At 39.5% G+C, this 15,697-nt stretch overlaps 1 protein-coding gene across 1 annotated transcript; it reads left to right on the forward strand.

Moving 5' to 3' along the window:
* Positions 1–10,243: 10,243 nt before the first annotated feature.
* LOC113463635 (non-specific lipid-transfer protein 2-like) lies at positions 10,244–10,827 on the forward strand. The gene has a single exon (XM_026809963.2). The coding sequence runs from the start codon at positions 10,302–10,304 to the stop codon at positions 10,581–10,583; it is 282 nt and encodes a 93-aa protein (XP_026665764.1). The 5' UTR covers positions 10,244–10,301; the 3' UTR covers positions 10,584–10,827.
* Positions 10,828–15,697: the final 4,870 nt, after the last annotated feature.

Raw genomic sequence — 15,697 nt, forward strand, 5'->3', positions numbered from 1 at the left:
AGCTTGCTAAATGACTAATTTGTTGGTGTGTATCATCTAATTATGTAGTATGTATTGATAAAAAGTATATTCTAAAAGCTGTGTATCGATTTACCTGAATGTATGTATTAAATCATTACTGAATATATCAAATAAGCTTGTAATACGTATCAAAAAGTCGACGAATGTGTATCACCAGCCATAGAGTATGTTTTGGTGAAAATGATATTCTGCAAACTATGCATTAATTTGCTTGTAAGTGTGTATTGGGTTCCAAATGACTCATTTACTAAATATGTATCATCTAACCGTATAATGTGTACTGGTGGCACTATATTTTAGAAACTATATATCGATTGATCTAAATATATGTATTGACTTGTTAGATAATTAATTTGTTTGGTGTGTACTACTTAACTATGTAGAATACAGCGGTAAAAAATATATTTTAGAAATAAAAAAATACCACATACAATTTTATTTTATTTTATTTTATTTTAATCATGAAATTGAAGACTCCATTGATAGAAAGAGTTTTTGATTTTTAGTTTTTTTTTAACTAGATATTAGTGGAAATATGGGCAAAATTAAAAGTTTTCTTTTTCTACCCATATGATACTGGAGTCTGGAGTCTGGAGTCTGGAGTCTGGAGTCTGGAAGCGGAGGGGACCGAGTGGGTCGGACGGTGCAGAAGGGAAGATTTCCGTGTTTTATTGGGTTTTCTAGTATTATCATCGGGTGTATGGTAAAGCACAGCGGACAGAGGTGTACACAAATCAAAAGCCTTGCAGGGCTCCGTTTTTTATGTTTCGCCCCTTAATCGCTTCCATATCTCTTTCCATGGGTGCCACGCTGTGCTGGTAGGACAGTTTCTTTCTTTAAGTGGCTCAAGGACTATTACACCAGGATTTGAGTGCCATAGCCAAAACGAAATGAAATTAAGATCTATTCTTTTTTCAAAAGAATGATTTTAACGATTAACAGCTAAAATAAATTTCTAAAAAGATAGGATTAACAAGTTGGCTGATCAGCCATGATAAGTACAAAAAGCCATGCTTGTACAAAAAAAAAAAAAGTTGGCTTATAGTTAGCGGCAACCTATATTCCAGAAGTCATAAGACCTTGAAGTTTTAATTTTGTAGATCTTTGGATGTAACTTGCTGATGTGAGGATCTGGATTAAGATCGGTCACCATCAGAGGTGTGTTGAAGTTAGCCGAGATCGAGATACGCCAAAGTCGGTTGACACTAAGGTATGATGAGGTCGGCCGAAACTGGAAAAAAAGGCAGGAGATCAACCAGCACAAAAGTCCATTTATCGAAAGGTTTCCAGCAAGGAACCTCTGTGTGAGAACTTATGTGGACATGTATTTAGTCTCATATTAGTTATTCGCTGGATAGATTTTGGGTACTTATACAGTACCAAAAAACTCAAATAATACCTTTTGGCTAGCTATTTTGGATAATATCCTGAGTTGTGACAAATGGTATCCGAGCGAATCCAGCCCATAACCTATATAGACTAAAAGATACAACAACACAGATCCATAGGGGCTGACTATGGACCGATCATAGTGTTTGTGATTAGATTTAAATGGATTTAAACCTTTAGCCTGACGAGAACGTCAAAGCTTAAACGGAGAAAATATGTGAGGACTCGTGCAGGGCGTATATTTAGTCCCACATCGGTTATTCGTTTGGTAGATTTTAGGTACTTATACAGGATCAAGGAATCCAAATAATATCTTTCGGCTAACCATTTTGGGTGAAATCCTAAATTGTGACAAAGTCTAAGCAAAATGGCTGCCACCTATGTTTTCTTTTATGTTGTTCCTATCTTGCAAGCCGACCATCGTCGTCGATTACTGTCGTGAACTCTCACCACCATGGGATGTCGTTATCCGGCTATCGCCGCTATGGGACACCACCCTTGCATCCATCTCTCCTCTCTACCCGCTCTTCTCTCTCTCTCTCTCTCTCTCTCTCTCTCTCTCTCTCTCTAACTAGCCAAGGGGACCTGGTGGATGGTCCCAAGTTTCCACTCAATGAACCCTTTGGTGACCCAGAAGAGGATACCGGGCTATCATTTTTCCATTTTAGGATTTTGATGTTTGGATTTAATTGCATAGGGGAGCAACCATCTGTGCAAGAAGGCCTTGGGCTGGGGATCATGCACTCTTGTTCTTAAATCGAGTTAAAGGTTGGTACATGCTAAGTTGAGTCTATCACCAATAAAGATAAGAATTTTCAAACATTAATCACCAATATCCATAAGCTAATTTTTTGCATTAGTCATTTTGCTTTGCGTGGTATATGATAATTGCTCATTGTACACTTATATGTTAACTATATATATGGTTCTTTGTGAATTTATGTATCATTTATTACTGATTTTGGTTTGCGTCGACTATGGTACTTGCGTACATCAAATTTTGAAAAAAAAAATATGGCCTTAAATTATATTTACTTAACAAGCATGCAAATGAATTTTACATCTAAATGGTGGGTAGTGGTACTCTGAACTAGCTACATTATTGATGCCCTATCATGGGCTAGAAACCTAGTAGTTGTTGATGCCCCACCACAGATTGAAAATGTGATACTGTTGATGTCCCGCCAAAGATCGGAATCATGGTTGTGGTTGTCCAAAGTTAAGAATCTAAATGTTATCGGATCCAATATATACTAATCTAAGATATTTATTAGATGTGATTTATTGCACAAAAGATCTGTTTTTTCTATGCACGTTTTATAATTCTGGTATTTTATGGCATGCAATTTATATAAATAATAGTTATTTGATAATTTTTTATTTATTATTATACTAATAGTGTTGGTGTGTGGAAATTTTTATTGGGCTATAAAGCTCAATCGCTTTTTTTTCCATGTCTCAAGATGCTTAGTCTCGATTGGATTGGATGCAAAGTTCGAGCAATGAAATCATTAATTAGCTAGTTTATTTTCTAGTGCCAAAATGAACATTTGAAAGTTTTTAAATTAATTAAGTTTGATTATTTGATCATGGTGAATTTACATAGTTGGATATATTAAGACAATTATATATTAATTTAGATTTTTGGTGCTATGAATTTTGTTCATTTTATGGATCTTGCATGATCTCTAATGACCTTTAAGGCACTGCCTTAGGAGTTATGCAGCCATGTCATATGATCTACCTCTGGAGATGGGTTTGGAGTATGATAGATGATGGATTAACATGCCTTGCACGTTCTCTTGAGGCTTACTCTAGATTTCCTTCAATAATCAAAGTTTCATTTAGAAATTTTGAAATAATTCCCTTAAACTCGCTACCAGAGATTCTTGTAGTGAAAATAGATTCATTATTTTGTCATTAGAAACAATTTTTAATTTGATTTCAGCTGGTTGAGAATCCACAAAGTCCTCACTCCCTTCCTCACCGTCCTCCACGAGGCCGGCGTCCAGAGCTGCGAACTCTGCCAGGTCATCCACCGCCGTCCGGGGCTCATCATCTCATCTCCAACGTCATCGGACAAGCCGTTAAAAAGGCAGAATCGACGTGGTTCGCTTGGGCCCGGCCGCGCGCTCCCCCGCAGCCACCGTCCGCGGGCAGATCCCGAGCTTGCGCAACCCCACGATCGGCAGGGTCGCCGCCATCAGTCGGAGTATCTTCCCGTCGTCCGTGAACGTCCGCCCCGTCGAGAACCTCCTCGCCGCGAAGCCCATCACGGCCGAGAGCGCCAAGGGCACGGCGGCCGAGGCACGGGCGCAGGCCGAGCGGTTGGCTCCGAGCTCGTTGCCCACCAGGGAGGAGATGCCAAAGCCGAGGAAACAGGTGAACCCGTACGTAGACAAGGGGAAGAAGTTGGCCCACGTGGACCAGACAATTGGGAAACACGTCTCCTTTCCCTCGCATTCCCTTCGAATCAAATGAATCCACGCCGACCGCTTCTCACCTCGAATTCAAATCCGGCTCTAGTGGCTTCTCACCGAAATCCTAAACCCTCCCCACCTCCGTTCTCTCTTTTTCAAACGCTTTCGTGTTATTAAAACCCTAACTCCTCTGGGTGGGGGAGCTTTTAAATGTTTCTGGTAGTAATCTATCCAGCTGATGGCTTTTGAATCCTCTAGCGCCGACGATGGTTCTCCTATTTGCGTTCTATTGTATATTAATCTGTTCGTGTCGTTGATACCATGAAAGAAAGTATCATTGTTATTGATATTTTACTTAAGTGCATCTTCTCTATTTTGTACTGCTTCTGTAGTCATCGATGATTAAAACTGAGTCCTGTAGAAAATATCATTGTTCTTACTAGAATTTTGTCGAAGTTATTGGTCAAGCATGCGAGATTAGACTATTATCCATGCTCTCTTCCTATTGGGACATAAGAATTGCAATTACGTCTCTTGAATGGAGAGTTTTGGGCTGTTATTATGGGACATCGAAGTTGATAGATTCCAGATGTCATCAAGGTTAGGTTTTTTGTTTCTGGAAAGCTACTTTATTTCGGATTAAAGCAAAAAAAAGACTAATATGCCTGAGTTTTAGGTGTATCAGTAAATTTAAGTTTAGAAAGATTATCATTAATTTTGGGTCTCTTTAGATCAATCATTCAGTTTGAGAATTCTGGACAGTCGTATTTGGAGAAAGCAGAAATATGGTTTTCTTGTCCTAATTAAATTTGTATGAAAAATCTTGATTTTTGCCTCATTAAAGTTTTTCTTTTTTGTGAGGATCCATGCGTATGTATATTTATTTTCACATTAGCTATGCAATGGTTAGATTCTAAATATTTAAATAAGACTAATGAACCTAAATAACATCTACCAGTTAGTTTTTTTGATTTTGAGTGAGATTCTAAGTTGTGATAAATGGTATTAGAACAGATCCAATCTCGGCTATGTAACGGATAGATCCTAGGAATTTATATAGGATCAGGGATCCTAAGTAATATCTTCGAGCTAGTTTTTTTAAGTGAGGTTCTGAGTTATTACATTTTTGCTATAACTATAATAATATGTGAGGTTTGGTTTGAGTATTTTTGGGAGGATATTTGCGTCAGATGACCAATAACCTCATTGGGTGTAGTGGAGATGAGTTTGATTAGACATATTAAAACATGTGTACATTATTGACTTTAATTAATGTACTAGGTAGATTTATGGTGAATTTTCTGTTTTTTTTTCTTGAATTTGCACTATAAATTTCAAGAGAAAGTTATGCAAGTGTAACAAGCATCGCTAGCTAGGCCTTCACTTTCCCTTACCTTAGCAAATACCTGACAATCATGTTGGTTTTGATTTTTGAGATGAAATATCCTCCATATATATTTCCTGAAGGTTACAGATCACAGTTTGAATGGAATATTTATCTAGCTGCTAGACCATTATCATCTGGGAATTACACTTATTCTAATGCTACTTGTTAACCTGCCATTGATGTGTTTAAGTTACTTTGTCACTTAGAAGTTAGAACTCCTATATTTTCTCACTGCTTTTACACTTAGAATAATGCCTTAGCTTGTACAGAAGAGTTAGTCAAAAAAGAAAAAAAAAAAAAGGCAAAAAAGGGCACCCAAACGGGACAGGGTAGTTTGTTCTCGAGCCACATAGTTTTTGGAGCCAGATCATGACTGCTAGATATGGTCGACGCGGAGCCACTGTGCAGGCGGTCGGCAGCCGGAGGTTTTCCTTTATGTGGCGAGAGATCGGGAGGTATGTGCCGATGGCCCTGGCACAGTCCAGATGGCTGGTCGGCGACGGACGGAGCATTGATGTGATTGAGGATCCGTGGGTGGATGCACTCCCATTGAGATTATGGCCGACGATGTTTAGTGGCGAGGGAGTAGAGGGGCTTCGAGTTTCTGACCTTCTCAGGCCAGGGACGGCGGAGTGGGATGGTGACAGACTTGGCCAGTTGTTTGGAGAGCATTTGGCGGAGCGGGTTCGGACGCTCCCCATTCCGGGATCCGCAGGCCCAGATGTTAGGGTTTGGAGCACTACTTGTAGAGCAAGAGTTGGGGTCGGTGATGTCTCTCGAGCTATTCAGCGGATGTCAGTGCCAGGCTTGGACTGTGGCTGGGTGTGGAGGTTTGGGCTACATCCGAGGGTCGCTCTTTTCCTCTGGAAGGTGGCCTGGGAGCGTCTGCCGACGTGCTCAGTGTTGAGTGGACGAGGAGTGAGTCTTTCCCCCCTATGCCCAGATTGTGGGATGGACGAGTCGGTGGATCATGTGCTTTTCCAGTGTGACCGGGCGCGAGGTGTGTGGAGCCTGACTGAGATTCCGGAGGAGGTTTGGAGCCGGAGGGATTGGTTTTTGGAGGCGGTTCAGCGATGGGCTGGTATTCCACAGATGCGCAACTTGGCTATTCAGGCGTCCTGTTCAGCTTACCAGGTATGGTTAGCCAGGAACGCCCGGATCTTTGGCGAGGGCAGGCTATCTCCGCGGTTCGTGATGGAGCGGGCTCGAGCACAGGCAGCAGAGATCACACATGTAGACCTAGCCTACAGACCTTTGACAGCTCGGGACATCTGGGGCCCCCACACTGCTTCGGCTGCTCCACATAGGGTATTCTTTACCTGGGAGCCCCCACCCCCGAGCTTCCTCAAGGTCAACTTTGACGGCTCAGTTTTGGATGGAGGTAGGAGAGGAGGGGCGGGATTCGTCATCAGGGGGCCGAGTGCTGGCGCAGTGGCAGCGGGGGGCTGCCATCTTTTTGACACTTCGGTACCTGGGGCAGAGCTGCGGGCGGCTTGGACGGGCTTGTGCTATGCGCGGCGAGTGCTTCAGGCGCGGTCTATCCTTTTAGAGGGAGATTCGGCTACTGTGATCAGCTGGGTCCGAAAGGGCCCAAGCAGCCATGGGGGGGTCCATCCCTTACTGTTCGACATTTTTGAGATGGCAAGGGAGTGTGTTACATTCCGAGCCATGCATGTATACCGTGAGGCCAATGGGGCGGCCGACTGGGTGGCGGCATATGTTGCGAGCCACTCAGGAGACACCCTATGGTATGGAGAGAGAGAGATGCCCGGAGCACTTCGGGACCTTTTGTTTTCTGACTCTATTGGGTGTATTCGTACCCGTGTTGTATGAATTACCCGCTTTAGCAAAAAAAAAAAAAAAAAAAAAAAAAAAAAAACGGGACAGGGTAAACTTCGTGACAAAAGGAAATTAAATTGGACCCTGGAAACTGATGAAAGATACAAAATTGTTTGCCCAAACAATTTTGTTATGGGAGAACATTATTCACAAGATTATTAGTGTCTTGGATGGAGTATGAAGTTACTACCAGAATTTTTCATTATTGGAAGTGAATCTTTTTTAGCCGACTAACATCCTTGATCGCGTTCTGCATGCTCTTAAGACTCTATTTCACAGTAAGAAAAGTAAAATAACGGAAATTATGCCCAAGGATGTGAATTAGCCTTTCTACTTTCCAGCCTCCCATCATGGAGTTTGTCGTTAACTCGCTTTTATTGAGATAGATTTACTATATAGTTTCAATTCATGCTAATCATCAACTTGTGAACTCTCCATGGTTGTTCCAATTAAACTCTGATAGGAGAATCGTATGCAATGTGCATGGTTTTCAACAGCTTTCAAAAGCCCTGTAGTTTTGAAGGAAGAAGCAACGGATTGAGCATTAAAGGTTCGAAAGAATGTGCAACGGCTTTCACTATTTTGAGGTTGAAGAAGACTAGGTACAAAAGAGTTATAATTGGACTTAAAGAGTGGTTCTGATGACCGCTCTAGTAGTCAACTCTGGTGCTTACCAACGCAAATAGAGAACTTGTGGTGATAGTCTAATCTTATGGGCAGCTGAGAAACATCGATATGAACATTCAAAGTTCATTTCACATTTTCGAGTGGACTGATCTACCGTTCATCTTTTTTGAAATCTCTTTTCTGTGTAAAGATTACTTCAAAGAAGAGTGTTGTTGGCTAGTTTTAATAAAGCAACAAAAAAAGTGAGAATTAATAAATGCATCATTACATTTTTCTGCTACATACAATTGATTAGTTCTTGCATTTCCCCTCGTAACAAGGAGAGTTCTGAATCGATGTGGATGAAAAGCCATAAACTCTCAACTCCAAGCCTTCATGAAGTTCTAGTAACGCCCAGAATAAAAGGTATGCATCAATTCTTGAGGAAAATAAGGGGGAACCAATCTGTTTCACCCATTTTTCATCTAAAGGATCATGTAGATTTAGCATTTCGGTAATTAAAAGGAGCAATAGATAAACGAACCAATAATCTACCGTATCTGTTTCAAAACGTTCTGCCTAATTTCAGCTTATACAAGTCATATCAAAGTTGATTTTTTTTTTTTAAAAAAAATATCTCATTTCTATTAACGTGAGTTTCATAATGATCCCCAGTAGTATTTTGCATCACCCAGTTAATGTGTTATCCAAGAAGCTGAAATTATGTCATGCAAACAATAGGAACATTTAGTAAACAAATTTGGGCAATGTTTGAGCTACACCAAAAAATATATTATGTAAACAGTAGGATTCTTATGGTAATTTACCCAGGGAATATCAGAACTAATCCTGGCACTTGGTGTGCGTTTGGATTGCTGAGACTAGTTCAAATGAAACTTAAAGAAAACTATGTTACATAAGGCTTGAAAATGTGTTATGCAAATAATAGGAACTTCTCTGTTTCATTTACGTACCCCAGCAATATTTGAAATATTGCAGCACTTGGAGTGCTGGACTAGCTCAAGTGCAACATAAGAATAGGTGACAAGGAAATCCAAGTGTTTATCAAACTTATATCCTTGAGCTAACTTTTTAGCATGACTGGCCCTTTGACGAATTCATTTGACGAAATAGGCGGAAGGTTAATGAGGAAGGTGGAGATTACCAAACGACCACTTGGATCATGGGATGGATTAGGTGACGATGCCATGCCATCATTGGTAGCCCACCATAACCATCGTGGTGTATCTCACCATCCATCATTGCTCTGGAAGATGAGCGCGCTTGCAAGTGGTGTCGCTGACTCTGAGGTAGTAGCCGACACGATTTGGTTGGTGCGCCCGTTTAATAAGCAAGGTGGCCACTCTACGAGCCTACATTAATGGATACACGAAGCAAAGTGTCACACATTCACAAATTTAGCCATCCCATCTTTCCCTCTTTCCCTGGAGTAGCGTGTGTCACTTTATCGTGCCTTCAGCACCAAATGGCACGCACTAGGGCCACCAAGCCCCAAGCCATGTTAGCAAGGCTCCATAAAGATGGATAAAAGTAATGTAGAAAGATCATTGTATATGCTTATTGTTTGATCATAATCATCTTCCTAAATTATATTATTTTCAAAGTATGACTTTCTCGAGCTCTAGATGATTGAGGAGCTAATTCATTTACCCGGCACAGTCAAAAAAATTAGGTTTCACAAATCCAATTATTTGTTTAAGCCCGGTCTCTTCTAAATAATGCGAACTACATGGGTGCATCTCCACCTCTCTCAAGTTCGAGCCCATTCCTTCTAGTTGGGATTCAAGTAGAGTGATAATATCTGTTTCCTTCCGCTTGCATGCATTCCAAGATTTAGAGCGACGATTGGAGCACATCATAGGTAACATCTCGAGTCTAAATTATATTTATTTTTTTAATCAAATTTTAAATTAATTTTTAAAATTTGATAATTTTTGTGTCTAAATTCAGCTCATGATCAGGTGTAAATTTAACATACTATTATAGTTTTAGTAGGCTTGTGCCACTTTTAGCATTGCTTTCGTACTTCTGCATCTTTGGTGGGAACGGGTAGTTAGTAAAACCAACAGCTGATAACCGCGTTCTAATATGAAATTGTGAAGTTTTGTAATGAGAGCCCTCCATATGAGATTTTTTTTTCCCCTTCGTAGCTTTGCTCGCCAGCCGAAAGTTCGCATGCCATCATCAAGCAGCATTGATTTAGATGGCAGGACATGACCCGAACCACGCCTCAATCGATTCAAGATTTCAAACCCAAGACCCCGCCATGCACACAGCACTCCCCGATGTTTCCCGGCGATCATTATTATTATTGCACCGTCCCACTAGGAAACCCCGGTCGTGGGATCAGAACCAAGCCAAGAAACATCCAACCAACTTCTCAGCAGATAACTATCCTAAATTTTAACTGAGCCCGGCTTCTCTTGACAGATGTCCATCTCGTGACCGAATTTGATATCCTTCAGTCCAATTCACCCTCCACAATGACCTCTCTATTATTCATGTTTTGTTACCCATTACCTCGCACCTATGGCTTTTCCAAATGGTATAAATGGAGGCTTCACTCCTCCTCCCTTCTTCCATCCTCCACTAGCCATCTCTTTCTGCTGCTAAGAAAGATGAAGGCATCCATCCTCTTCATGTGTGTTTTGCTCTGCGGCCTCCTCCTCAACCAGGCTCCAACAACCACGGCGGCGACGTGCGACCCCTCCGAGCTGAGCCCATGCGCCGGTGCAATCCTGTTCTCGTCTCCGCCGTCCTCTGCTTGCTGTGCTGAGCTCAAGGCGCAGCAGCCCTGCTTCTGCCAGTATGCGAAGAATCCAAACTTGAGCGGCTACATCAACTCCCCCAACAGCCGGAAAGCGGTTGCTGCCTGCGGCGTGTCGATTCCTCGCTGTTGATCTGGCCAATAATGCTCGCTTTCTCTCAAGAGAGTTTCCTGAGAGAGTGAGAGAACCTTAGCTATGGATGCAAACTATATGGTGATGGAGTGTTTGTAGTGTTAATGACTGCCATGTGTTGGTGAATGCTGGTTGTCTGTTCCAGGTGTATCTAATGAAGTATGGACTATCTTAAATAATCGCGAGTACTGGAGTTGTTCGCGAGAACTGGCTTTTTAAAAAAAAAAAAAAAATTCAGTTTCAACTTCTTCCTTTTGGGAATGTGGAGTTAAGCTACCTTCCGGGTTGGACCAGATCGAACAGCGTATGCTGTTCTAAGATCTTATTTAACCTTATATACGATTAAAAGGACTTGGACAATATGGATCTCTCTTTTCCGGCCCCCAGAGTTCTTGGCTGCATTATGGCTGATCATATTCTTAGACAACATGAAAAATAGATTAATCATAATAGTATCATGAAACATGCATTCCTCACATTATGATGCAAACTCCCATGCCCTCCCGTCACCTTCATCCATTTCTTTTTGATGGATAGAGGTTGGCATCATTCCCTCATGCATTAAGCAGCAGTTGGCACAAAAAGCGGGGCCACCAAGAATCATCAATTGTCATCATCTTCTCTGGCTCTAGATGATTGAAGAACTCAGCCATCCACTGACCATGGTCAAAACACGTAGGTTTGCCGGGTACAATTACTTGCTTAATAGCTCACTATTGAGTAACAAGACCCATTATCTATCTAAGAAGGTCGGGACACAGAAGTGCCAGTGGTTGAGGTAGCTAGGTGGGATAATCTTGGTTTCACTTAGAACATTCAAGTTAGAATTGTCAATTTTGGAGGGATATTGCATTTGTTAAATCTTCTAAATTTATCCAAGACAGATAGAGCTATCTGGAGATGGTCTGGCTTTGTAATCCTTCCAGTCAGCGGTTTTGTAGTTTTTTTAAGAAAAACTCTGAAAGGAGCTACCATACATTTCATTAGAAATGAAACGACTACAAAAATTGAGAGTTCTCAAATTTCGGAGTTCTGTTCCTAGCGTCCAGCATATTTGGAAGGTGCATAATTTTTGGCTTGCTTGGTAATTGACAGCAAGCTCCTCCATAATTTGATAAAATAGAACTGCCCATATATCTTGTGTTTTGTACTCATCAATCCAAATTAATTTCACTTCTCATTATACAATATTTAATTAGGTTAGGTAAGCCACACTTCAAAAATACAGCAATTGTAATATTATAATGCAGGCCTTGCTTCGGTATCCTATATTTTTTTATTTCCTCGTTGACGTGCTAAGATCGGAAAAGCCTGTCAATATTTCGTGCAACCAAAGATACCAATGAACAAATGGTACCTCAACTTTTCAGGCACATCTTTTGCCTATTGCTGCAAGATCGTAATCATTCCCTTCTATCTCCAATATTCATATATCACCATGACAACATCCAAAACCTAAGCATTCCGCATCCCTCGCACGCTCGCACTACCCCCCTGTCCTCATCTCCTTGCATTGTTCTCCTCGCTCTCTCTATCTCTATCTCTCTCACACACACATGTAACAATCCATCATAAAACATGCAATTAATGGTTGTTATTAGGTATTTGCACTATATCATTAATATTTTTTTTCAAAATTTATTTTTTATTTTTCTTTGAAAAATTTATATCACATAAAAATTTATATAATGACTGTTATAATAATTATTACGTGAAATTAAATAGCTCAAATCTTGTTGGATAGGATAAATAACAGTTATTATGATCGATTATAAATTTGGTGAATAGTACGTACATTATAAAGGAATAAGAGCACCGTGGACACCTTGACTGATGGAACGCATAATCAAAGTGGAGACACGAGGAAACAAAAGGCCAATTCAAGCATCGAACTCCCACCATGCAACCGGTATCTGCCCTGCCTAATATATTGACTGCCATTATTGGGAAACCTTCCAAAAAACCAAAGTCGTGAGATCAACAACTCCAACGAAGAATGTCCAACTCACTCTTCAGCTGACAACTGTCCCAAAAGTAAACTGGCCCGGGCTTCTCTTGACAGATGTCCATCTAGTGAACTCATTTGAAATTTTCCCCTACAACTCAAGCCTCCACAGGAACCTCTCCATCGTCCGCTTCAAAATCTAACAATTAAGGCTTCCCCTTAGCCTAGACCGGACTAGTTCGATCAAATGGTCCTCTACAAATAGAGGGGGGGTCGTCCCTTCCCCTATAACCCGTACTCCTCTTGTGCCTCTCTCTCTCGCTCTCTCCAGTGTCTAAAGATGAAGGCGTCCTTCCTCTTCCTGTCCCTTGTGCTCTTTGGCCTCCTGCTGAGCCAGGCTCCGACCGCCGTGTCGGTGACATGCAATCCCAGCGCGCTGAGCGCATGCTCGGCGTCGATCCTGAACGGGACTCCACCGAACTCCGCTTGCTGTGCTAAGCTCAAGTCACAGCAGCCCTGCTTCTGCCAGTACAAGAAGAATCCGAGCTTGAGCGGCTACGTCAACTCTAGCAACGCTCGGAAGATTATCAGTGCCTGCGGCGTGTCAGTCCCACGCTGTTGATTTGATCGAGCCTCTCTTGCTCTCTCGAGACTTGGTTGAGAGAGAGAGAGAGAGAGAGAGATGGAGGCTTGGTCATCGATGCAGACTAATATAGTAACGGAGTGTTTGTGGTGTTAGTAGCTGCCATGTCTTAGTGGTTGCTGTATGGATAGGTCTCGCCTCCTCATTGTCCTTTCCAGGGGTTGATGAGGAGGGCTTGTTCCGTGTATGCTTAGTATGGATTGTCTTAAATAATCACCAGTGCTGGTGTTGTTATTGAGAACTAAATTTCTTAATTTCTTTGACTAACTCTGTTATAAGATCTTAACTAGCCTAATATTTGATAAAAAGGACTGAGATCGGGGGGGGAGAAACGATCCTAGCTGCTCTTGAGGCACATTAATTTGAGCTCGGCTCAGTTAGAAAATGAGCTCGAATAAGATGGCCAATAATTCTTAAATATGAAGTGTGAATCAAAACTATATTATTATTGAAATTAAAGATACTGGTACAAATTCTTTCCTTCTAATATCAAGATTCATATATGAAAGAGAATGATAACAGGCTCTTTCAAAACCGAAGCTCCTCTCAAAACTTCACCTAATCAAGTTTGAGCAACTTATGTTAATCTCAGCATGAGCTCCAGCCAAACCTGTGCCACCTGATATTCGGCTTTAGCATGGCTCGTTTGCATTCCCTAACTTAAATAATATGTATTTTTTTTAAGATCTTGACTGCATAGAATTGATCATATTTTTTCTTAAAGAAAGGTTGTTTAATCACTTGTTCAAATATATTACAAGAATTCCTGACCGTTTTACAGAAAGATAGTAGTACAGTTGCTTATTCCATCAAGTAGTAATGCGTTCGTTCATGCCATTCATTTACTTTCACTCATCCCTTTCACAAGTGGCCAATTTCATCCTTCCATCCTATAACTTTTTTTTAATCCAAGAAAAAACTCCAAATCCTTGCTAAGAGATTTTCTTATGCATGTAAGTAAAAGCATGGCTGCAATATGTTTAAGAAGGCAGCAACTAATGCAGTTACTAATGAATTGATGGGTCTTTGTCCAATCTTTTTCTAAAAAAAAAAGTTTTTTCTCATGTATATCCTCCAAAATATACAAAATTATATAAATACCTTTGTAAAATTGCTATTTGCATCTATATACCTCATCCTTCATAAAATACTTATTTTGCATGTATACTCTTCTTTTATATATATGTGTGTGTGTGTGTGTGTGTGTGTGTGTGTGTGTATATATATATATATGTGTGTATATATATATATGTATATATATATATGTGTGTGTGTGTGTGTATATATATATATGTACTCGTATCATCTAACTCCGTTAAAAAAATAAATGATTTAAATTTGAAATGATCGAAATGTCTTTATAAGTAGACGTACAAAAAGAAAACTTTATAGGATACATAATTACACATGCAAACAAAAACTTTGCAGGGGTATTCATATAAATTACACATATTTAGAATGATATACACTTAAAAAATAATAAAAAATGATCAAAATTCAGTAAAGATGATTCAATTATCCTAACAAAAAAAGATGGCAAAAAAGGATTAATATTATTATGTTATATGATCTCATGTTAATATCAACTCTAATAAAATAAATCATATTACTTTTACGAAATTCTCGCTTCAAAAATAAACGACAACTCAACATTTACAAATCATTGCAAAATAGTTTACTAGTCTAAGCATCTATATTTAATTTTAATTTGATATGATTTAATCTTTTAAAAATAATAAAGAATATATAGATATCATAAATTCGATAATTATGATTATATCAAAATCAAATAGAGAATAGCATTACCAAAATGATCATCTAATATTCCAACTTGACCGACTCATGATCTTAAAAAAAAAAATGATAATGTGGCTTAATCTTGTTTGACTTGGCGATCCAACTAAATCATAAATGACTAAGCAAGTTTTAATCGAGTTTTGATTTTTTTTAATAAATTTTTTAAATATATTCCCTTCTAAATATGAAAAATTATATAAATATTTTTTTTTGCATATCCATCCATAAGGATATTCAGTCATTGTTGTATTAAACTGTTTATTTTTTTCACAAAGTTGGATGGTACGGGCATATATGAATATATATATATATATATATATAGTAATTTTATGAAAGTATTCATACAATTATATATATTTAAGATGGTATACATAAAAAAAATTAAAATCAATGAAGTAACTGTTGGTTGGTATCATTGACTTGGATTTGAACCTTCCTGGATTCTTCCTGACTTGATATTCGGAAAAAAAAAAAAAGAGGTTACGAGACATCCAGTCTCAAACAGACTTCCCTAGGTTCATGATCAAAAATGAAAATATTGCTAACCTTGTTCTTTTATGAATGCCTTAGATTTTCAGAGTCAGTACTCTTATGATATATCTCAAATCCCTCAGAGTCCACTCAGAATATTCCGGTGCATTAAATATCGTTATGGACCTCTCTTAAATACTATTTATTGCTTTTTCTATATTACCAAGGTATCGAATATCTATTAAATCATTCTCGTTC

The sequence above is a fragment of the Phoenix dactylifera genome, chromosome 8 (genome assembly GCF_009389715.1).
Source record: "Phoenix dactylifera cultivar Barhee BC4 chromosome 8, palm_55x_up_171113_PBpolish2nd_filt_p, whole genome shotgun sequence".
Lineage (NCBI taxonomy): Eukaryota > Viridiplantae > Streptophyta > Magnoliopsida > Arecales > Arecaceae > Phoenix > Phoenix dactylifera.